Source organism: Cryptomeria japonica, chromosome 3 (genome assembly GCF_030272615.1).
Source record: "Cryptomeria japonica chromosome 3, Sugi_1.0, whole genome shotgun sequence".
Lineage (NCBI taxonomy): Eukaryota > Viridiplantae > Streptophyta > Pinopsida > Cupressales > Cupressaceae > Cryptomeria > Cryptomeria japonica.
In genome coordinates, this window is record NC_081407.1 from 913173388 (window position 1) to 913198495 (window position 25108).

Sequence of the window (25108 nt, forward strand, 5' to 3'; positions counted from 1 at the left end):
GGAATGTGCACTCTAAGAGCAAGTTCGCTCCTGTCCCTCTCCAAGGGACCAGAGCGATATTTCCATTAAGGCATCGATTCCAAAAGACAAGCAAATATTAAGCTACCAAGAGGACTTAAAGGACGTCATTTCACGCAATGAAGATAATTGCAAGTTGGTAAAAACAAGAACAAGCTTGCAATGATGAACTTCGCTCCTGTCCCTCTCCAAGGGACCAGAGCGATATTAGATATATTTGATCAATTCATGCAAGATTTACGTAAGGACAAGATTTCGCAAGGTCTTAGAGGGTCCACGGAAAGGTAGAAAGGTGATGCATGAAGATTTCAAACGTTAAATAATCACCAAAATGGACCTAGGGACCATATCGCTCCTGTCCCTCTCTAAGGGACCAGGGCGATTTGCTTTGGATTCCTTGTTTGTTTCAAGTTCAAACTAAGTCAAGACGTCCTAAGATTGCATATGGTCCAAGGCATCGTTTGAAGATAATTCGCAAGGGTTTGAACGTCCAAGCATCGCCAAATAATGTAAAGGCTTCACATCGCTCTTGTCCTTTGGACAAGGACCAAGGCGATACTATTAAAAACACGCATATTCCTTCACGATCATGGTTTAGAAGAGGATAAGCAAGGTAAGGGACATCGTTGGGAAGACGTTGCAAAGGAGATCGAAGTTTCAAGTCGCCAAGATCAAGGAAAAATCATGGATCGCTCCTGTCCCTCTCCAAACCACAAGGGCGATGGTCCCTTTAATACGTCCAAACACATAATAAAAGCAAATGGAATAAGCGCGAAAGGAATGAGCATAGATGTTATTCGCCTTACAATGGAAGTTCGAAGGTCAAAGATACAAGATGAACGTGAGGACATGGAGATCGCTCCTGTCCCTCTCCAAGGGACAAGGGCGATGTTGGACAAAACACATGATATTCTTTGAAAATCACGTTAAGGCAAGGACGCACAAGGTTTCAAATGGCATTTGGAAGATGATACAAGGAAAGGATCGTACCAAAATGGAGAATTTCAAGCAAAAACCTTAGGATCGCTCATGTCCTTCTCCAAGGGACCAGGGCGATAATGATCATGAGATGCACTTGCTCGCACAAGAAAGAAATTCAAATTCGAAGGACCACCAGATGATCGATTTGGAACGTGGAAATGAAGGAGTTGAACGTTGAAAACGCAAGAATCAAGACCAAAATAATGGATCGCTCCTGTCCCTCTCCAAGGGACCAGAGCGATGAGGTACGTCCCTTTGTTTTCCAGTTTTGGCGCCAAATTAAACAATTCAAATTTTCCTTAAATGCTAAATCAATTTAAAAATTTGAAAATCATTTTTATTTAGCATTTAATATGGCGTTAAACATTTATTAATTATTTTTTGCCTTATTTAAAAATCGAAATTCTCATTTAAAAAAAACGCAAGGCATTAATAGTTAATAATTTAATTAATAAAAAAATCGATTTGAGCGCTCAAATAGGCAAGTCGGCCTTGTTATTTTATTGCAAATCATTTAAAAAATGGTTTTATTTTTATCAAGTCGGCCAAAGGGGTGAAGGATGAGAGCGCTATATAAAGGGGGGTAAAAACTATCATTTCTACATCATTATTTTACCTCTCTACATGCGAATTAAGGAGGACGAAGGAAAGTGTTAAGTGTGTTCAAAGATAGTGCGAATATTATCCAAGGTGGTGCGAGTTTCATTCATCCAAAGGTGGCGCTTCGATCCAAAGGGTGGCGCTTTATCCAAACCAAAAGTGATGCGAAGTATATCATCAAGTATAGAGTGCGAATTGCGTTGAAGACCAAAGGTGGTGCGAATTTGAAGACCACACCAAGTGCGAACTTGAGGATACATTGAGGCGAATTTGCTAAGGACTTGGAGATTTGTTTATGCGAACTTGAAGATCCATTTGAGACCACGTCAAAGGCGATAATTGAAGATCACGTTCTCTCCAGAGGTGGCGAAGTCAATTTTGAGGAGATCATATTGAAGATTACTTTATACCTCAATTTTGCCTAGGCAAATTTTGTTTTTGCATTCTAGAGTTAGCTCTCCATCGAGGTATGGCGATTTAATTATTATTGCTTTATTCATTCATCGTCATATTTCAAATTTTGAATTTTGAATTTTGAATCTCTTGGCTCAATCGTTGTATTTTAGGAAATGATAACTCTAGAGACTTATCATGAGGTTTCCTAAAATTTATCTCTCTTATTTACGTTATTTATTGCAAAATCTATTTCTTATAATGAAATGTTGTGTAGGTATGGCGACCCCAAAGGCGGGAGCATCCACCAGTCGCTCGGCTCTCATGAAAGAAGATCAGAAGACCGAAGAAGTGGAGACCAAGATCGTGTCAAAGTGGAGCAACATTGGAGATACAAACTTGGGGAACTTTAGCACGAAGAAGTTTCGAGAGGTCCCTTACATCGGCAAGCCATCACCTGTCGCCCGGAGAATAATAGAGAGTGGCATCATTAAGGCGGCCGGCTTTCCTCCAGCTATTCAGTGCCACGAATTGATGCTCGAGTGTGCCCGTCATTACAATCCACAGTCCAGGACAATTGTGTCCAACGAGGGAAACACTTTGGCGTACCTTTCAGAGGAGGCCATAAGTGAAGCCTTCCATCTTCCAGAGCATAGGGACATGATATACAAGAGCATTGAAGGAGCCAGATCAGTGTACGATGATGATCCAGATGCTTGCCTAAGCATAATCAACAAGAACTGGTTACTCAAGAGTCGTCCCCGTCTGAGCAAAGTACCGAACACACCACACAGGATTGATTTCCAAGAGGAGTACAGAGATTTGATTACTATGCTCAACAGAGTTACAGGAGCACCTCATGCCTTCTATTTTGAGAAATGGATGTTTTACTTCATCCAGGTGATTGTTCAAGGAAAGGGTACAATACATTGGGCTAGGATAATTAGCCATTGCTTAGACGTACAGTTGAGAAGACTCGGGGCTACTAAGTCCTTCCACATGAGTTCATACGTCATCTATGCCTTAATCAGGAGCGTTGAGTACGCAGGACTACCTCACAGAGGAGTGATTGGAAGAGGACCCGGCGAGGTCAGAGTTTGTGAATCCTATACCTACTTGCATCATCCACCAGGGAAGAACTACAAGTTAATCAATGATACTTTCATGATGAACATCACCAGGACGTTGCAAGGAGGGATTCACAACAGATTATCTCAGGATGCCCAGGAGTTCATCAAGAGGTACGGTGCTTGGTTCATTCAGTTTCCCAAGTTCACTTACATTAGAGTGCATGGATGTCCTTTACCTCCATACATGTTGCCGAGGTACCCGACAGACAGAATTGTGTTACTTGAAGTAACAAGGCAGTTGGCAGCATATGTGAAGGCATTCAGACATAGACATCAGAATGGAGTTCAGGTACCTATTATTTTGGGTAATTCAGTTGAGGTATGTCCTAATGTCTTAGCCATGGATGACGCAGAGAAGGAGTTAGCCTTGTATCCTTTTTCATCTTTTGCTTGGAGGAATAGTTTTGATCCACATGGACATTTAGAGGAGACGGTCGGTAGAAGATTTAGACATGAGTACCAAATTGAAGATTTTATGATGAATCTCCTAGATGATCTCGAAGTGAAACGAAAGATACATTCTAGATTGCCTTTGGATTTCATCAGGAAATGTAAGATTTACAGAGTGGCCGACCAAGCTCAGGACAACGGCAGGCACATCCAATCTTCATATGATAGAGAAAGTAAAACAATTAGTTTGAATTGGAATGAGCCCGAGGCCGTGGATTTAGATGATTTGATGGCACCAGTCTTGTCTTGTACTCGCAGATGGGTAGACGTTCAGCATCAGAAGTTGAGAGAACAGGGCATAGCTATGTCTTTTACTTTGGAAGAGAAACCAGCTGAAGGTGGAGCCAGTGTTAGTGAAGGCAATCCTAATCCTAGGAATTCAGGTGAAGGTAACCTTCGATGTGCCAATGAAGGCAATCTCCATTCGAGAGGATCGAAGAGAAAAGAAAGATCAGAAAAGAAAGAGCCTTCCAAGAAGAAGCAAGGTGCCAACAAAGATCAAGCACCAGGTACTTCTTCCAGACCAGAAGATAGAACAGTTCGAGTGGAAGAGTCCATGGAGTCGATGGTACAGAATGATAGACAGGAGGAAGGACAGGCACAGCATGTTTCATCCGATGGATCTCTCCAAGACTATGATTTAGATAATGATAATGAAGTAACATCTCCTCCCAGACAAGAAGAAATAGTACATAAAGAAATTCAAGTTCAAGAGACAAGATCAAATATCCCAGATTGGTTGAAGGAAAGATTGACTAAGGTGATCCTAATTGAGGACGAGGACAGTGCAATTGATTTAGAGAGCCTCGTGGGACGTTCACATATGACAACAGAGAAGAAGAAGGCTTCAAAGATGTCCAAGATGATTCGAGATGAGACTGGATCTAGAAAACTGCAGATAGCTACACCGACAGCAGACAAATATGAGGGTGAGATCCTAGCAGAAGACTATCATATACAGACTATTGAGTTAGGACCATCCACAGCAGAGCAGACTTTAGATGATGCCACCGACACATTTGAGGCATTGAAGGACAAGCTTAGAGAAGAAGTAGAAAAGAATAGAAAGCTTGAGAGAGAGGTCGGTGCATGGAGGACATATTTCAGTCACATCAATGAACCTTTGGGACGTCAGGATCCAGTTAGATCACCATTGCAGGCATTGCCCCTTCAATCAATCAATGAAGCAGAAAGGTTCAGGAACCTGGTCCAGCGTACATGTGGTTGGATGGATAGATCTCACACGGTGGCCATTGAGTTTGTTACAAGGATGTCGAAGATCACCCATCAGGCTATCCAAGTTCTTGAGATTATTCACAGATTGATGGCAACAGTAGCTGCATTTGCCCATACCAAGGACGTTGTCATCCCTGTCTTGAAGGTTATAAGACACACATCCAGAAGAATTTTAGCGCAGGAGAGGATCTTAGAAGGTGATTCTCACAGTTTGTTTCAGTGGTCAACCTTACTCCATATAAAGAGTGTTCTCTTCGAGGACATCAGTGTTAGATGTGGTCAAGTTGAGGAGGTGATCAATCCGATCCAGGACAGAGTATTTGAGGTACTTCGTACCATTCTTGGCAGAAGGATCGAGGTCGAGACAGATGTGGATTTACAAGAATTTGAGGATAGAATCAAGATCATCTTTCGCAAGGACGCAGATGTTACAGATGAGCAGTATGATCAGATGTATGCCACCATGCTCCTGATTGATAGAACAAAGGAACTTGAACCTACTTGGGACACAGCTCTTCTAGATGCATTTGATCAGGTTATCCACTTAGAAGAGAGTATCAAGAATCTTCCCGAGATTCCAAGCACAGAAATCGAAGGAATCGTGACAAAATTCATTGCATATGCTAAGAAAGAGAATTGGAAAGGGAATAAGATTCTAGATGAAAGGTTGTTACAGATGACATGACATCTTATTTCTCATTGGTTGATACCTCCTAGATTTTTGTGCCGAATTTAATATTTGGCTATGTATTTAATGTTGTTCAGTAAAAAGGAGGTCATTTGTAACAAACCCTAATTAGGGTTTAGGTGTCATGATCTTGTCCATTGATTTACTTTCAATCTGGACCTTTCATTGTAACTGGGGATGCTATTTATACCCCCATTTTTCATTTCATTTGGGGATAGTTAATAGTGAATAGTGTAAGAGATAATAGTTGATGTAATAGAGAGATTAGAGTTAGAAGCAATTTTTATTTTGTAGCAAGATTGAGTCTTGAAGAGAGAAATTCAAGCAATTGTTGTATATGATGACTTGGAAATCAATAAAATATTGAAGTTATGGTGTTTTGTTGCAAGTTTCTTGAGTTATCTTCATGGTTGTTGGATGTACTTGAATCACGCTCAATCAAGGTAGTTTGTTAATTTGAAAGACTAAGTGTGAGATTTGATATTTGGTGGGATTCGCAATCCAAACCACTAGCTTCTTGCTGATTGTAGGAACGCCTTGCGTGGTCGACTGGAGAACACTTTGAGCCCTTAATCTTCGATTATCATTGTGTCTTGGATATGTACCTTCGTAGTAGTGTCCTTGGTCTTTGATGCATTGAATACCATTATATTACCTTAGAAGATCGCACTAATTTCAATTGAGTTGTTACCTTATGGCAAAATTGAAGTTAGTTGAGTCTTGCCAAATCTCATTCACGCTAAGTCATTCATAGGGTTAGGCTAGATTAGACTTCCTTAAACCCTGTCCTTTTGCCATTTTTTGAAAGTTCCTTTTAGATTAATAAAATCTTCGAGTTTTTGGAATCCGTAAGACGCCTTGGAGGAAACAGCAAATCACATCATACCACTAAAAAGCTTGTCCACACGTGGAGACCCCACTAAAAGAACCTTGGAGTCCATCTAACTGATCCTTTTCGCAGATCTTCAGCAGTTAGAGACTATTTTCTCAAGAGAGGATAAGATGCCTGTCGGTATTTTATTCTGTGTATGATTGTGTAGAAAATACACGTCAACAGAATTGGCGCTAGAAGGAGGGCTCTTTAGTTCCGAAGTTCGAAGTCCGAAGATTTTGAAAAGAGAAAAACATTGCAAACATGATCATGAAGTACGATGGTGTTGCCGAATGAAGGACGGAATCAAGTAGTGCAACCCAATTTGCAAATAGGCAATACCCAAGAAGACATCATTTCCGAATTGAATCAAGTAGCTTGGAACGCAAGGAGAAGTCAAGTCGAATATAACAGAGTCAGAATCATCTTAGAGCAAGAGGAAGATATAGCCGAAGAACATCAAAGGGTCATAGCTAGAAATCTTCGCAACCAAAGGAACCCACAATAATCCTTGCAAGACTTCACGCTGGATCGCATTGGTTCTTTCTCGCCCGAGAAACATTAGAGGTTGTTGAGGTCCACACCAGGCGTTAAGAATCTAAGTGAACTTCAATTTACTTCCAAGGCGAAGCGAGCTAAAAGAGAGGACACTCCCAAAGAGTTCGAACTAAGATTGGAAGGATCTCCTGAGTCATCACAAGTTCTTCAAGAACAAGTCCAAGCGGCAATCCAATCTAGTATCCAGGCAATTTCACAAACAAAGAGCCAAGCTAGTTCATCAAGTTCAGTTTCAAGGAATACAATGGCTCAACGTGCTCCACCTCCACCTCCTCCTCCTCATGTACTTAATGGTGCGACTTGGCTAGTCAACAATCCATCACCGTTGGAATTTGCAGTTTATCATGATATGCCGAAGAATCCAGAACACTTTTGCTCCAAGTTCAATGTTAGTGATTTCCATCGCATGGCAGAAGATCACATCAAGATGTTCGAGGACCTTCTTCGTAACAGACAAATTGAATATGGAGATGTGGCATGTAGACTTTTTCCCTACTCATTGGGAGAAGAGGCATACTTTTGGTTTATTCATTTGCCTACAGGGTCCATCAGGACTTGGGACGCGATGAAAGACGCATTCATTGCTAAATTTGGCATCCCAACTACACCAGCAGAGTTATATAGACAGTTTGTTGAGGTTCGAAGGAGAGAACATGAACCTATTACTTCCTTCAACAACAGATTTCACCGAGCATACACAATGTTACGTCCTCCTTATCTTATTGCAGATCCAAGGGAAATTTACTATGGAGCCTTAGATCATCTCACAGCTATGTTCGTGAGGACACATCCGACTCCGAATGATCTAAATGCAGCTTATGCAAAGGCCATTGAAGTGAGTAAGCACATGGGACAAAACATCACTGGACCACTACTACATATGGGACCCGTCGCAGCACCTAACCAGATGCAGGCAGTTGGCACGGCTTTGGCCAACCAAACTCCAGTCATGAACCCAATTCCGCAAGCGACCTACCCAAGCATACAGCCGGCGAATCAGTTGGTCCTTCACCCAGGAGCTCCAATTTCTCAAGCCCCACCCGCTCAACCTGTGTACCTGCAAAACGCTACAAATTCGTCAAGGACACAAGAAGAAAAAGATGAAATGAAAGAATTGATTGAGCAAGTCAAGAGGCTGTCAACCGAGGTAACCCACCTGAGGAATCAGAATAATCAACTCCAGAGCATGCAGAGGGCCAACCATGGCCAACACACGAACAACCAGAATTTCCAAGGGAATAATAATCAAGGATTCAGAAACAATTATCAAGGAAATAATAATCAAGGTTTCCAAAGAAGACCATGGAATACAGCTCCAAACAATGGAAATGTGGTGACACCTTTGGACAATCCACCAAATGCGCAAAGTCAAGAGAACCCCTCTTCGAGCAAAGTGTTTTTAGCCGAAGCAGCCTTGTCCAGTTGGTGCAGACTCCACAACACGAACCAGCATTCCGAGTTGCAGTGTCCTGAATTCAAAATTGCAGCCGACATTTTCCAACAGGAGATGCGTACCACCAATCCACCTGAAAATCCTCCCACCACAGGGTACGAAATTGTTCCAACCATGCAGTACGGTCAAGCTATGATTGTTGAAACCTGCAGGTATTCACAAGAAGAAATTAGTCAAGTACAAAATGGGAGATTTCCTCCAGAATCGGCCAATGGACCGATGGTGCCACCAGGATCTCAGTTTCCGCCAGCATCTGCAAATGGACCTGTAGAGAATTCAGAATACTATTTCCCACCATTGAACGACAGTGTCTTAGTAGAGGGAATAAAGGAAGTGTTTCACCAATCATCAGGAGGAGTCAACCAAAGAGTTTACCACAGGAATCAGAGGAATCCTGAACCTTTAACAACATCGATTCCCCCAAACAATTTTTCAACTCCGCCAGATCCCCAAGCCAGCAATGTTCCAGAGTACCCGCAAAACACCCAAGAATACAGACAAAGGAATATTTCACCTCCCGCGGGAAATGAAATGAAAAGATTGGCCGCCTTGGTGTTAGATGAACTTAAGAAAGTCAAGGTAAGTTTACCGCTCTATGAGTTGCTCAAAGTGTCAGAAATTAAAGAGGCAGTGATCAATAGTTTGAGTGAACCTAGCGCAACAAGGTCAAATGTTCAAGCCACTATCAATATGACTCAAGAGGAGGCCGATTCTCAAGAACAACCCGAACAAAATGAGTGCATGGTCCAAACTATAACCTTCCCAGCTAAAAAGGAAGATATGTTGGAAGGAAAAGTATTACTCAAAAGAGGCGAGATAAAGAGAGCTCAGCCTATAGTCAAAGAGAACCTCACTACTAACTTGGTTCTTCCCGAAAAGGAAGTCGCAATCAAGAAAGATGTTGTTAAGAGGGATAAATCTACAAACAAAACCAGTCACTCGAAAGAGGAGAGTCCAGCAAAGGAAGATCATTCAAGGATTAATCAAGTTAAACATCAAGAATCAAGTGAAGAAAATTCAGCTCCTTCTCAAGGAAAGGACGAACCGGCCCCGTTCCTGTTATCAGTCAGAATATTTGGAAAGCTATTACACAATTGCCTTTATGATTCCGGAGCCTCAAGCAATGTCATGCCCCTGGCTGTTTGTCAAAGGCTTGGAATAACTCCCGCACCTACCAAGAGAAAGGTCACTCAGCTTGACAAGACAGAAGTTCCAGTCATGGGAGAATTGAACAATATTCATATGCAATTGGCCGCAGACCTAAGGGTCCAGAATTTTATAGATATATCAGTGGTGGATATTCCAGATTCATATGGAATGCTCCTAAGTCGAGATTGGTCCCGAAAGTTGAATGGATATGTATCGACCGATTTCGCACACATGTGGCTACCATGGAGAGGAGTCCCGAACCAGATTAAAATTGATAGCACCCCAAGGTTGAGGTTGATGATAACTGAATATGGGGAAGACAATGAAGTCCTATTTTTAGAGTCCGATCTAGGAACGTACAAGCCCAAAGTGGAGGAGATCTTGATGATACAAGATGTGCGAGATGAAAATACCCAGCAAGAGGTCATGGAATCAACGGAGATGGTCATTGAAAGCGATCAAGGATCCGATCAAGAGGACGAAGGCATGTTTGAAAACTTCAGAAGGTTCGTACAAAGAAACATCCAGCAGAGTGTGCAACTTGGCAATCTAGCATCTGTCCGAGATTTGCTCCTTCCGAATTGGTGTAGAATTCACAATGCCGTCCACTCAGAATTATCTTGTGCTTTATGCCAGACCGCATTGGAGCAAGTAAACAAAAGAGTCTCGCAGACATTAATTATAGAAGAAACTCAAGACTCAGAGAATGAAAGCTCTATAGACACCGAGAGTTCTGTGGAAGATGAAGTTTTGTCCGACTCATCGAATGAGAGTCATGAAAGTCCAGAGACAGACAATCAAGAAAATCAGATATGGACATTAAGGTTCGACGGATCTAAGTCCAAACAAGGATCCGGAGCCGGATATGAATTAATTGGTCCTAAGGGAGAAACATACCTTGCCGCTCACAGATTGCAGTTCCCTTGCACCAATAACGTAGCCGAATATGAATCTTTGGTTCATGGATTACTGCTAGCCATCCAAAAGGGGGTGAAGATACTGCAAGTATATGGAGATTCAGAAATTGCAATAAGGCAAATCAGAAAGCAATACGTTTGCCATGATAAAAGGCTAACTAAATACAGAAATCGAGTCTGGGATCTAATTGAAAGTTTCGATGCTTTCAATATCAATTCGATTTATAGACATCAGAATCAAGTGGCCAATTCACTTGCACAGGCCGCGAGCTCATTGATTCCATTAGCAATGGAAGGATTAAAGAAGTTTACAATCGAGTTAATATCAGTCCCTTCGGTCCCAGATAACATTACCAATTTCCAAGTTTTCGAAGACGACAAGCACATTCTAGACTTCCTAACCAGCACGGACGTCTTCTTAACACAGATCATAGATGAAGATGAAGTAGGTGAAGCTGAGTTCGATGCCGAAGGAGTCCTGAACTTAAAAACAAACACTATTCCGAAAGGAATGGTTGAATTAGAAAGGATTTTTGATCCTGACAAGCTGAAAGAAAAGAAGAATCACAACGTAGAAGGCAATATGTGTGACGCAATCAATCTAGGTGACGAGACACAAGTTAAGAATGTTTTCATTGGAAAGTCCTGCACAGCGACTGAAAAAGATGGAATCCTGAAAAACATGAGGGACTTCCCAGACGTCATCGCATGGAGCTATGAAGATCTTAAGACCTACGACACTGCGATTATCACTCACACAATCCCGTTGAAGCCAGGAAGCAAGCCATTTAGGCAAAAACAAAGACCCGTCAATCCTTTGTTGGAACCACTGATATACCAAGAAGTGAAGAAGTTACTCACAGCTAAAATCATCTTCCCAGTGAGACATTCGACGTGGGTCGCCAACCTGGTACCTGTTAGAAAGAAAAATGGAGAGATCAGATTGTGTGTGGATTTTAGAAATCTTAATAGAGCATCAGAGAAAGACAACTATCCGCTCCCATCATTAGATGAAGTATTGCAGATCGTCAATGGATCACAGATGATGTCCTTCCTAGACGGATATTCAGGATACAATCAAGTCCTAGTCGAACCTGAAGATCGACTAAAGACTGCTTTCACTACCAAATGGGGAACATTTGCCTATAAGAGAATGCCTTTTGGACTCATAAATGTCGGGGCCACATTCCAGAGAGCTATGGATATCGCTTTCAGAGATTTAATTGGTAAAAGCATTATTATATATATGGATGACATCACAGTTTTTTCCAGACAGAGAGAAGATCATGTGGATGATTTGAGAAGAGTCTTCCAAAGATGTAGAAGATACGGTGTCTCCCTTAATCCAAAGAAATGCATATTTGGAGTCACGGAAGGAAAGCTTTTGGGACATGTCATTTCAGAAAAAGGAATATCTATTGATCCTGAAAGGGTGAAGGCCATATCTACTATCAATTTGCCAGCAAGCAAGAAAGAGCTCAAATCATTTTTCGGCAAGATCAACTTCGTCCGAAAGTTCATTACCGGATTTGCCGAGATTGTCAGACCACTAAATGAAATGTTAAAGAAAGATGCAAAGGTTGAATGGACTCCACAAGCCAGAAGGGCATTTGAAGAAATAAAGACTGCAATTTCAGAAGCACCAGTTTTGATTAGTCCTGATTATCTCAGGCCATTCTATTTATATTCCTTCGCTTCCGATTACACTTGTGCCGCCATTCTCACCCAAAGAAGTGAAGAGAGGGATGAAAACCCGATTGCTTTCATGAGCACCCCGTTGAAAGATGCGGAACTCAGATATCCAAACGTTGAAAAGCAAGCATACGCATTAGTAAAGGCAGTTAAGAAATTCAGACATTACCTCCTGAGAGCCAAGATTTATGCAATAGTGCCTGATGCGGCAGTCAAGACTCTTCTCATGCAAAATGAATTAGGAGAGAGAAGAGGAAAGTGGGTCGCCATTATCCAAGAATTTGATATTGAGATACAGCCCATGAAACTTGTCCGAGGACAAGCTTTGGCGCAGACATTGGCAATAGATGGGCCAGGATTAGTCCAACAAATTTATGAATTAGAAGATGTCACACCTGATGAATGGTACAAAGACATTGTGACATATTTGCTTAATCACAGATGTCCTGTTCATATGACACCTACACAAAAAAGAGCATTAAGATTAAAGTGTCAACATTACATGCTTCAAGGATCTATTTTATACCGTAAAAACTATGAAGGAGTGTACCTGAGATGTGTTGGCAAAGACGAAGCAAAGCAGATAATTGAACATTTCCATTCCAAGTTTGGAACCGGACATGGAGCCAACCTCGCCACAGCTCACCAGATCCTAAGAGCAGGATATTACTGGCCTACGCTTTTTAAAGATACATTCAATCACATTAAGACTTGCCACACATGTCAAGTCGCAGCTATTAGAGAAAGAAATCCTGCCATGCCACTGAATCCAGTGATTGAAGCCAGACCATTTGCCAAATGGGGAATGGACTTTATTGGTGTCATCAACCCCGCATCTTCAGCACAACACAAGTACATCATTACAGCTACAGATTATTGTACCAGATGGTCAGAGGCACAGGCACTTAAGGTTTGTTCTACGGAAGTTGTAATCAAGTTTCTAGAGGAGAACATAATCACGAGGTTTGGATGTCCCTATGCATTGGTTTGCGACAATGGATCGGCATTCACATCATTGAGATTCTCAAATTGGGCTTTTGAGTACGGGATAACCCTCAAGTTCTCATCGAATTATTATCCTCAGGGTAATGGATTAGCAGAATCCACCAACAAAAATTTGCTCAGTGTTATCAAGAAATTATTAGAGAGAAGCCCCAGAGAATGGCACACCCAGTTGAGATTTGCTTTATGGGCAGACAGAATCAGAACGAAGAACGCATTAGGCATTTCGCCTTATTTTCTAGTTTATGGCCAAGACCCAGTCTTCCCCATGCAACTCAGGATTCCGACCTTGAGATTCATTCAGGAATACATGGAAGACACTGATGCAGTGCAGGCCAGGTTGACACAGTTGATGAACCTAGAAGAGAAAAGAGATCAAGCACTAGAAACCTTTGCTAAACACCAAGGAGTGGTGAAGAGATGGTTTGATCGACAAGCAAGAGTTAAGGCGTTCCGAATTTCAGATCTCGTCCTGTATTGGGACAAAGCACATGAGAAAAGAGGAGAACATGATAAGTTTGATAAGCTTTGGAAAGGCCCTTATCAAATTTCAGAGATATTGGGAGAAAATGCATTTAGGTTGCAGACTCTAACCGGAGAAGACATCCCGTTGCCTGTCAATGGGAGATATCTCAAACATTATTTCCAATCCTAAAATGCCAAGGCCTTCCCTTGTACATAGTTAGTTTAGTTTGCTTTCGTTTTGTTTTTTTGTTTTTCGTTTGTTTTGTTTTGTTTCCGTTTTGTTTTTAGTTTAGGCGTTTTTGTTTGTTTTAGGTTAGGTTTGTTTTGTCCTGAGGGGTATCCATTTGACATTGGGTGATTTTGTTATGTAACGCTCTGACTTCCTGCTGGATTGTTGGATGCATTTGGAAAATCATGAGGTCTTTTGGAATTACCAAGGGAGTTTCTTTTAATAAAGCTTTGAGTCAGGACGTATTTGCATTGAAGTAGATTAGCTTATTGAACTCACGTATTTTTGTCCTTCAGTTATTATATTTTCACATACTTATAATCTCCGAGTCATTATGGTTTACAAGCGAAACTGTGATCAGTGAAAAATCTAAAGTCTAGCTTCAGCGCCACCGCAATCCTCAAACCCTAGTGAGTTTTCAATACTCACGAGCCAAAGAATTGACAGAACTGAAAAGCAGTATCAAAGAAAAGATGAAAAAATGAGAAAAATCAAAAGAAAAGAAATGAGCTAAAAGGAAATATCAAAATTGGCTAAAGGGAATTTACGAATAACTCCATCGGGGCTATAGACGCCTGACTGGCAATGGAGCAATGTTCGTGAGCTTGCGGCGATAACCTCGTCGGGACTATGGACGTCTGACTGGCAGCGAGGCTCTATCCAGGATGCTTTTGGAGTTTAGACGAACTACGTAGCTTATCACAGGGGAACCTGAAGATCATGATTGTCTTGTTGAGGGGAATTAACGCATTTGCACACACATGGGTAACTGTGGACTTGATACTTTGTCTCAATATGATGGTCTCTTCTTGTAAGTGTTTCTTAACTCCTGGATTTGTTGAGGGAAGTTTTCTGAGTTTTCTTTTAGAAGGATTGATTCCCAAATGTTTTGCAACATTTCTCAGTGGTGTCGCCAGATGTTGTGACCATTTCACACATCGCCCCATCGCAAATGGGGACCCCCTCTTTTTGCTTGTTTTCGCTCGTTTTCGCTTTCGTTTTTAGGGTTTTGTTAGTTTGTTAGTCGTCTGGATTTAGGGCTAAGCCTTAGGGTTTTAAATTTTGCCTTTTCAAGCCAAAATCCAGTCGTTTTTGAGAGCTTTTGAGCTTCCTTTTCTAGAATGCAAATTTTGAATGCAATGAATTCGCCAAAATGGTCTAATTTTCAATTGGAATGTTCATGCAGAGCTTAAATTTGTCTAAGTGTTGGCCGTCAATGTGAATTTTTGTCCGATTGAATATTTTGACCAAATTTTGACTTTTTTGAATTTTGATCCTGGGCATTGGAATTGATTTGTTTTCGCCTCGTGAAGTGTTAAAATGTGAAAAATCTTGTTATTTTGGCCTGTAGGAGCAAAATCGCTCCTGTCCCTCAGTGAAGGACGGGAGCTCATTCTCAAATATCTCATCATCCTTGCAGAGTCCAGACAAATTTTACGTTTGAAGTGATGGAGAACGACAAGATCTTTCCATTGAATATAAATTGAAGATTTTCGTGAGCACAGAAATGCCTCCAGGAAGAAAATCGCTCCTGTCCCTCAGTGAAGGACCGGAGCTACAATTCAAATTTCGCCTTGTCCTTGCAAGATTTTGAAAACTTAATGATTTGAGGACGTCCAAGGGAAGATGCTTTGCCAAATGAATATAATTTGAGATGCAAAAACGAAGGAGAATGACCTATATTGACCAAATCGCTCCTGTCCTTCTCCAAGGGACCAGGGCGAGGTACCTTGTAGCTCTCGTCCCTCTCCCAGGGACCAGAGCGATTTCCTTCATTTTGCAAAATCCAAACAAGGGTCAAGGCAAGTTTACGTTCAAAAGCAAGGGAAAACATGAGGTGAACGCATTGAATATAAATTGAAGATTTTTGGGACGTCCATAACAGTGTTAAATGCCTAGTTCGCTCCTGTCCCTCAGGAAGGGACCAGAGCGATTTTTGATATAATTGCTTTTCTTGCAAGGTTGCGGATGATGTCGGGGCATGGATGAATGGAGTAGAGCATGACAAATCCATTGAATATAAATTTGGAAGGTGACAAAGTGAAATGAAGGCCACAAGAGCAAGTTCGCTCCTGTCCCTCTCCAAGGGACCAGGGCGATACAATGGTTGTATTGCTTCTTGTTCAAGTTTAAACCGATCCAAGTCAAGACGAAGGGTGGCGAAGACATTTTAGGGCATTTCCATCAAGCGCAAGGTTGTAAAGGTCATCACATGGAAGGAATGTGCACTCTAAGAGCAAGTTCGCTCCTGTCCCTCTCCAAGGGACCAGAGCGATATTTCCATTAAGGCATCGATTCCAAAAGACAAGCAAATATTAAGCTACCAAGAGGACTTAAAGGACGTCATTTCACGCAATGAAGATAATTGCAAGTTGGTAAAAACAAGAACAAGCTTGCAATGATGAACTTCGCTCCTATCCCTCTCCAAGGGACCAGAGCGATATTAGATATATTTGATCAATTCATGCAAGATTTACGTAAGGACAAGATTTCGCAAGGTCTTAGAGGGTCCACGGAAAGGTAGAAAGGTGATGCATGAAGATTTCAAACGTTAAATAATCACCAAAATGGACCTAGGGACCATATCGCTCCTGTCCCTCTCTAAGGGACCAGGGCGATTTGCTTTGGATTCCTTGTTTGTTTCAAGTTCAAACTAAGTCAAGACGTCCTAAGATTGCATATGGTCCAAGGCATCGTTTGAAGATAATTCGCAAGGGTTTGAACGTCCAAGCATCGCCAAATAATGTAAAGGCTTCACATCGCTCTTGTCCTTTGGACAAGGACCAAGGCGATACTATTAAAAACACGCATATTCCTTCACGATCATGGTTTAGAAGAGGATAAGCAAGGTAAGGGACATCGTTGGGAAGACGTTGCAAAGGAGATCGAAGTTTCAAGTCGCCAAGATCAAGGAAAAATCATGGATCGCTCCTGTCCCTCTCCAAACCACAAGGGCGATGGTCCCTTTAATACGTCCAAACACATAATAAAAGCAAATGGAATAAGCGCGAAAGGAATGAGCATAGATGTTATTCGCCTTACAATGGAAGTTCGAAGGTCAAAGATACAAGATGAACGTGAGGACATGGAGATCGCTCCTGTCCCTCTCCAAGGGACAAGGGCGATGTTGGACAAAACACATGATATTCTTTGAAAATCACGTTAAGGCAAGGACGCACAAGGTTTCAAATGGCATTTGGAAGATGATACAAGGAAAGGATCGTACCAAAATGGAGAATTTCAAGCAAAAACCTTAGGATCGCTCATGTCCTTCTCCAAGGGACCAGGGCGATAATGATCATGAGATGCACTTGCTCGCACAAGAAAGAAATTCAAATTCGAAGGACCACCAGATGATCGATTTGGAACGTGGAAATGAAGGAGTTGAACGTTGAAAACGCAAGAATCAAGACCAAAATAATGGATCGCTCCTGTCCCTCTCCAAGGGACCAGAGCGATGAGGTACGTCCCTTTGTTTTCCAGTTTTGGCGCCAAATTAAACAATTCAAATTTTCCTTAAATGCTAAATCAATTTAAAAATTTGAAAATCATTTTTATTTAGCATTTAATATGGCGTTAAACATTTATTAATTATTTTTTGCCTTATTTAAAAATCGAAATTCTCATTTAAAAAAAACGCAAGGCATTAATAGTTAATAATTTAATTAATAAAAAAATCGATTTGAGCGCTCAAATAGGCAAGTCGGCCTTGTTATTTTATTGCAAATCATTTAAAAAATGGTTTTATTTTTATCAAGTCGGCCAAAGGGGTGAAGGATGAGAGCGCTATATAAAGGGGGGTAAAAACTATCATTTCTACATCATTATTTTACCTCTCTACATGCGAATTAAGGAGGACGAAGGAAAGTGTTAAGTGTGTTCAAAGATAGTGCGAATATTATCCAAGGTGGTGCGAGTTTCATTCATCCAAAGGTGGCGCTTCGATCCAAAGGGTGGCGCTTTATCCAAACCAAAAGTGATGCGAAGTATATCATCAAGTATAGAGTGCGAATTGCGTTGAAGACCAAAGGTGGTGCGAATTTGAAGACCACACCAAGTGCGAACTTGAGGATACATTGAGGCGAATTTGCTAAGGACTTGGAGATTTGTTTATGCGAACTTGAAGATCCATTTGAGACCACGTCAAAGGCGATAATTGAAGATCACGTTCTCTCCAGAGGTGGCGAAGTCAATTTTGAGGAGATCATATTGAAGATTACTTTATACCTCAATTTTGCCTAGGCAAATTTTGTTTTTGCATTCTAGAGTTAGCTCTCCATCGAGGTATGGCGATTTAATTATTATTGCTTTATTCATTCATCGTCATATTTCAAATTTTGAATTTTGAATTTTGAATCTCTTGGCTCAATCGTTGTATTTTAGGAAATGATAACTCTAGAGACTTATCATGAGGTTTCCTAAAATTTATCTCTCTTATTTACGTTATTTATTGCAAAATCTATTTCTTATAATGAAATGTTGTGTAGGTATGGCGACCCCAAAGGCGGGAGCATCCACCAGTCGCTCGGCTCTCATGAAAGAAGATCAGAAGACCGAAGAAGTGGAGACCAAGATCGTGTCAAAGTGGAGCAACATTGGAGATACAAACTTGGGGAACTTTAGCACGAAGAAGTTTCGAGAGGTCCCTTACATCGGCAAGCCATCACCTGTCGCCCGGAGAATAATAGAGAGTGGCATCATTAAGGCGGCCGGCTTTCCTCCAGCTATTCAGTGCCACGAATTGATGCTCGAGTGTGCCCGTCATTACAATCCACAGTCCAGGACAATTGTGTCCAACGAGGGAAACACTTTGGCGTACCTTTCAGAGGAGGCCATAAGTGAAGCCTTCCATCTTCCAGAGCATAGGGACATGATATACAAGAGCATTGAAGGAGCCAGATCAGTGTACGATGATGATCCAGATGCTTGCCTAAGCATAATCAACAAGAACTGGTTACTCAAGAGTCGTCCCCGTCTGAGCAAAGTACCGAACACACCACACAGGATTGATTTCCAAGAGGAGTACAGAGATTTGATTACTATGCTCAACAGAGTTACAGGAGCACCTCATGCCTTCTATTTTGAGAAATGGATGTTTTACTTCATCCAGGTGATTGTTCAAGGAAAGGGTACAATACATTGGGCTAGGATAATTAGCCATTGCTTAGACGTACAGTTGAGAAGACTCGGGGCTACTAAGTCCTTCCACATGAGTTCATACGTCATCTATGCCTTAATCAGGAGCGTTGAGTACGCAGGACTACCTCACAGAGGAGTGATTGGAAGAGGACCCGGCGAGGTCAGAGTTTGTGAATCCTATACCTACTTGCATCATCCACCAGGGAAGAACTACAAGTTAATCAATGATACTTTCATGATGAACATCACCAGGACGTTGCAAGGAGGGATTCACAACAGATTATCTCAGGATGCCCAGGAGTTCATCAAGAGGTACGGTGCTTGGTTCATTCAGTTTCCCAAGTTCACTTACATTAGAGTGCATGGATGTCCTTTACCTCCATACATGTTGCCGAGGTACCCGACAGACAGAATTGTGTTACTTGAAGTAACAAGGCAGTTGGCAGCATATGTGAAGGCATTCAGACATAGACATCAGAATGGAGTTCAGGTACCTATTATTTTGGGTAATTCAGTTGAGGTATGTCCTAATGTCTTAGCCATGGATGACGCAGAGAAGGAGTTAGCCTTGTATCCTTTTTCATCTTTTGCTTGGAGGAATAGTTTTGATCCACATGGACATTTAGAGGAGACGGTCGGTAGAAGATTTAGACATGAGTACCAAATTGAAGATTTTATGATGAATCTCCTAGATGATCTCGAAGTGAAACGAAAGATACATTCTAGATTGCCTTTGGATTTCATCAGGAAATGTAAGATTTACAGAGTGGCCGACCAAGCTCAGGACAACGGCAGGCACATCCAATCTTCATATGATAGAGAAAGTAAAACAATTAGTTTGAATTGGAATGAGCCCGAGGCCGTGGATTTAGATGATTTGATGGCACCAGTCTTGTCTTGTACTCGCAGATGGGTAGACGTTCAGCATCAGAAGTTGAGAGAACAGGGCATAGCTATGTCTTTTACTTTGGAAGAGAAACCAGCTGAAGGTGGAGCCAGTGTTAGTGAAGGCAATCCTAATCCTAGGAATTCAGGTGAAGGTAACCTTCGATGTGCCAATGAAGGCAATCTCCATTCGAGAGGATCGAAGAGAAAAGAAAGATCAGAAAAGAAAGAGCCTTCCAAGAAGAAGCAAGGTGCCAACAAAGATCAAGCACCAGGTACTTCTTCCAGACCAGAAGATAGAACAGTTCGAGTGGAAGAGTCCATGGAGTCGATGGTACAGAATGATAGACAGGAGGAAGGACAGGCACAGCATGTTTCATCCGATGGATCTCTCCAAGACTATGATTTAGATAATGATAATGAAGTAACATCTCCTCCCAGACAAGAAGAAATAGTACATAAAGAAATTCAAGTTCAAGAGACAAGATCAAATATCCCAGATTGGTTGAAGGAAAGATTGACTAAGGTGATCCTAATTGAGGACGAGGACAGTGCAATTGATTTAGAGAGCCTCGTGGGACGTTCACATATGACAACAGAGAAGAAGAAGGCTTCAAAGATGTCCAAGATGATTCGAGATGAGACTGGATCTAGAAAACTGCAGATAGCTACACCGACAGCAGACAAATATGAGGGTGAGATCCTAGCAGAAGACTATCATATACAGACTATTGAGTTAGGACCATCCACAGCAGAGCAGACTTTAGATGATGCCACCGACACATTTGAGGCATTGAAGGACAAGCTTAGAGAAGAAGTAGAAAAGAATAGAAAGCTTGAGAGAGAGGTCGGTGCATGGAGGACATATTTCAGTCACATCAATGAACCTTTGGGACGTCAGGATCCAGTTAGATCACCATTGCAGGCATTGCCCCTTCAATCAATCAATGAAGCAGAAAGGTTCAGGAACCTGGTCCAGCGTACATGTGGTTGGATGGATAGATCTCACACGGTGGCCATTGAGTTTGTTACAAGGATGTCGAAGATCACCCATCAGGCTATCCAAGTTCTTGAGATTATTCACAGATTGATGGCAACAGTAGCTGCATTTGCCCATACCAAGGACGTTGTCATCCCTGTCTTGAAGGTTATAAGACACACATCCAGAAGAATTTTAGCGCAGGAGAGGATCTTAGAAGGTGATTCTCACAGTTTGTTTCAGTGGTCAACCTTACTCCATATAAAGAGTGTTCTCTTCGAGGACATCAGTGTTAGATGTGGTCAAGTTGAGGAGGTGATCAATCCGATCCAGGACAGAGTATTTGAGGTACTTCGTACCATTCTTGGCAGAAGGATCGAGGTCGAGACAGATGTGGATTTACAAGAATTTGAGGATAGAATCAAGATCATCTTTCGCAAGGACGCAGATGTTACAGATGAGCAGTATGATCAGATGTATGCCACCATGCTCCTGATTGATAGAACAAAGGAACTTGAACCTACTTGGGACACAGCTCTTCTAGATGCATTTGATCAGGTTATCCACTTAGAAGAGAGTATCAAGAATCTTCCCGAGATTCCAAGCACAGAAATCGAAGGAATCGTGACAAAATTCATTGCATATGCTAAGAAAGAGAATTGGAAAGGGAATAAGATTCTAGATGAAAGGTTGTTACAGATGACATGACATCTTATTTCTCATTGGTTGATACCTCCTAGATTTTTGTGCCGAATTTAATATTTGGCTATGTATTTAATGTTGTTCAGTAAAAAGGAGGTCATTTGTAACAAACCCTAATTAGGGTTTAGGTGTCATGATCTTGTCCATTGATTTACTTTCAATCTGGACCTTTCATTGTAACTGGGGATGCTATTTATACCCCCATTTTTCATTTCATTTGGGGATAGTTAATAGTGAATAGTGTAAGAGATAATAGTTGATGTAATAGAGAGATTAGAGTTAGAAGCAATTTTTATTTTGTAGCAAGATTGAGTCTTGAAGAGAGAAATTCAAGCAATTGTTGTATATGATGACTTGGAAATCAATAAAATATTGAAGTTATGGTGTTTTGTTGCAAGTTTCTTGAGTTATCTTCATGGTTGTTGGATGTACTTGAATCACGCTCAATCAAGGTAGTTTGTTAATTTGAAAGACTAAGTGTGAGATTTGATATTTGGTGGGATTCGCAATCCAAACCACTAGCTTCTTGCTGATTGTAGGAACGCCTTGCGTGGTCGACTGGAGAACACTTTGAGCCCTTAATCTTCGATTATCATTGTGTCTTGGATATGTACCTTCGTAGTAGTGTCCTTGGTCTTTGATGCATTGAATACCATTATATTACCTTAGAAGATCGCACTAATTTCAATTGAGTTGTTACCTTATGGCAAAATTGAAGTTAGTTGAGTCTTGCCAAATCTCATTCACGCTAAGTCATTCATAGGGTTAGGCTAGATTAGACTTCCTTAAACCCTGTCCTTTTGCCATTTTTTGAAAGTTCCTTTTAGATTAGTAAAATCTTCGAGCTTTTGGAATCCGTAAGACGCCTTGGAGGAAACAGCAAATCACATCATACCACTAAAAAGCTTGTCCACACGTGGAGACCCCACTAAAAGAACCTTGGAGTCCATCTAACTGATCCTTTTCGCAGATCTTCAGCAGTTAGAGACTATTTTCTCAAGAGAGGATAAGATGCCTGTCGGTATTTTATTCTGTGTATGATTGTGTAGAAAATACACGTCAACAGTGCCCTGCATCACAGCTACCCTTCCTAGAGGTTTTCATCCATTTGGGTTTTCTCCAAATGAAATCTCGTGCTTTGAGTTTTGCATTTTGGATGCCCTGTGTTATTTGGTATCTCAAATATTTGTGCTGCTGCATGATGATTAGCCTTTATGGAGGCATATGCTGTGAAGAATTTGTGTTTGATGTGTACCTAGTAATACAAACTCAGGGATTACGGATCATTCAGCCTTCAAAAGTGAAAATTTGATCATGGGATTTGGGGTAGATCACTCTTCAATGACTGGTAACTTCTCATCAACTCTGATACTCTGAAGATCAAGACATGTCATTGTTTGCTCACTCACCATGTACTGGCACTGTTTTTAGTCATGCGATGCTGGTAGCATACCCTTCCTAAGAGGTTTTCTCTAATTGAAATTTCATGCTGTGAGTTTTGCATTTTGGATGCCCTGTGTTATTTGGTAACTCAATTAGCTTTTATAGTGGCATATGCTGTGAAGAATTTGAAATTGATTTGTCACTAGGAATATAAACCCCACAATTAGGGATCATTCGGCCTTAAGTGAAATTTTGGTTATGGGATTTGGGGTAGATCACTCATAAAAGACTGGTGATTCCTCATCAACTCGGATAATGTCTTTCTTTGTTCACTCAACATGAACCGCGACTGTTTTTAGTTATGGGATGCTGGTAGCATACCCTTCCTAGAGTTTTTCACCCATATGGGCTTTCTCCCATTAAAATCTTCTTCTGTGAGTTTTGCATTTTGGATGCCCTGTGTTATTTGGTAACTCGAACATTTATGCTACTGCATGTTGATTAGCCTTGATGGCGGCGTATGCTGAGAGAGACAATTTAGAGCTAGTGAAGAATCTGTGATTGATGCATCCCCCTAGGGCTACAAACCCAGGGATTATGGATCATGTGGCCTTCAGAAGTGAATATTTGATTATGGGATTTTAGGTAGATCACCTTTTCAAAGGCTGGCTGGCAATTCCTCATTAATTCTGATACACTGAAGATCAAATACATGTCGTTGTTTGCTCAAAAGTTGACAAGAAGATGTGCAATGGACCTACATGAAGATCTGCATGGGCCTTGTCAGAATTGCATTGGTTCCTTCTATGCCTATATACATATAGGATGTCATTCAATGGACCCACCTGCAGATCCACATGGGCCTTGTAAGAATTGCATTGGTTATATATATATAATTTGTGAAAATGCCTAACAACTACCACTGTCATACTACATCTACTGAGATTCTCTGCCTAACTCTTCAATTTCTCTTCCTGGTGTGCTGTCTTGACTAGCATTTGGAGAATCTCTGAGAATTCATATCTACTTTACATTTCACGTCAACTGAATAGATGTTTCGTTTCATTTCAAGGAACCCAAAGTCTGGGAAATCCTTCCTACACAGGTTGTAAGTACAAAATGCTTAGAAACCAAGGCCAAGTTGGAAATATGGAACCAACCAACTTGAATTTCTGATTTCAAAAGTATCGGGTCTAGCCTCCAACAGGTTTATCACCTGTAATTGTATTAAGAATGTTTTCAGACATCGGATGGGCTACAAAATTTCATGTCTACTTAACCACTGATGTGCAGAAGGTTAAACACTAAATCTTCTAACAAGTGGATAGTTTTAACTGAAATTCCTTTATGGACAATTTTCTCCAGTACTATTTCAGGTTTCAACTTGCAATCTTTCAAAAGAAGGAATTTAAAATCCAGAAGAGTAAACAAACAAGATAGCCATTTTGCAGGCATGGATAGACAATAAATCCATTTTACACTAAATGTCAAGTCTTTTGTGGTTGAAACAAACCTGGTCTGCTGTGAGATTGAATTTTTTACTTCCAATAGAAAATGTAACAGTTGGCATGCTTGATATTTGATCACAGTCAACAACAGATTCTCCATTTGGGCTTGGCAACCGTTCACATAGCTGAACATGACAAATTCAATGGTCTTGAGCATCATCTCAAAACACCCTATCCATGTTATTTCAACTATCAACACCTAACAGTAGCATTGCATCCAAAATGATTAAATCAAGACAACAAGGAAGTCTTACAACCTGATTACGACCAGATAGTATAAAAGAGAACTTATAACCTAATGGCAGTATTGCATCAAAAAATGACTAAATAGAATACAAGGAAGTCTTATAACCTGATTCATTGAGCTGAGAATCAGTTCCTTAGTCTGCTTTAGGTAGAATTGGTTTTTCATTAACGTGACTGCCATCTGACCAGCAGTGACTGCCAGCTGACTGGTAGTGAGCATTGCATAATTCTGCATCCACGTGACTGTCATCTGGCAAGCAGTGCACATTGCATCATTGGAACCAGAAGATGCCTCTGTTTTGTGAACTTCTTTATCTAGTATGCCAGCTATACCCATGCTGCAAAGATCATACCTTGTCTTAAAATGGAAGAATCGTGAATGTCAATAAGCAGGCAAAAGGAGTTAAACATGTATGTTTTCCATAATCAAATGT

The 25108-nt window shown here is 41.1% G+C and overlaps 1 protein-coding gene across 3 annotated transcripts in view; it reads right to left on the reverse strand.

The window, feature by feature from the left end:
- Positions 1–25108, reverse strand: part of LOC131072604 (aspartic proteinase A1) — an 83207-nt gene that overhangs the window by 32573 nt on the left and 25526 nt on the right. For 2 of the 3 annotated variants that reach the window (XM_058008855.2, XM_058008921.2), the window contains exons 11-12: positions 24781–25012; positions 24434–24553 (exon numbers count right to left, since the gene is read on the reverse strand). In XM_058008855.2, coding sequence (XP_057864838.2) covers positions 24434–24553; positions 24781–25012 — 352 coding nt within the window. The remainder of the gene's footprint in view (positions 1–24433; positions 24554–24780; positions 25013–25108) is intronic. The other variant, XM_058009000.2, reaches the window with a different exon arrangement.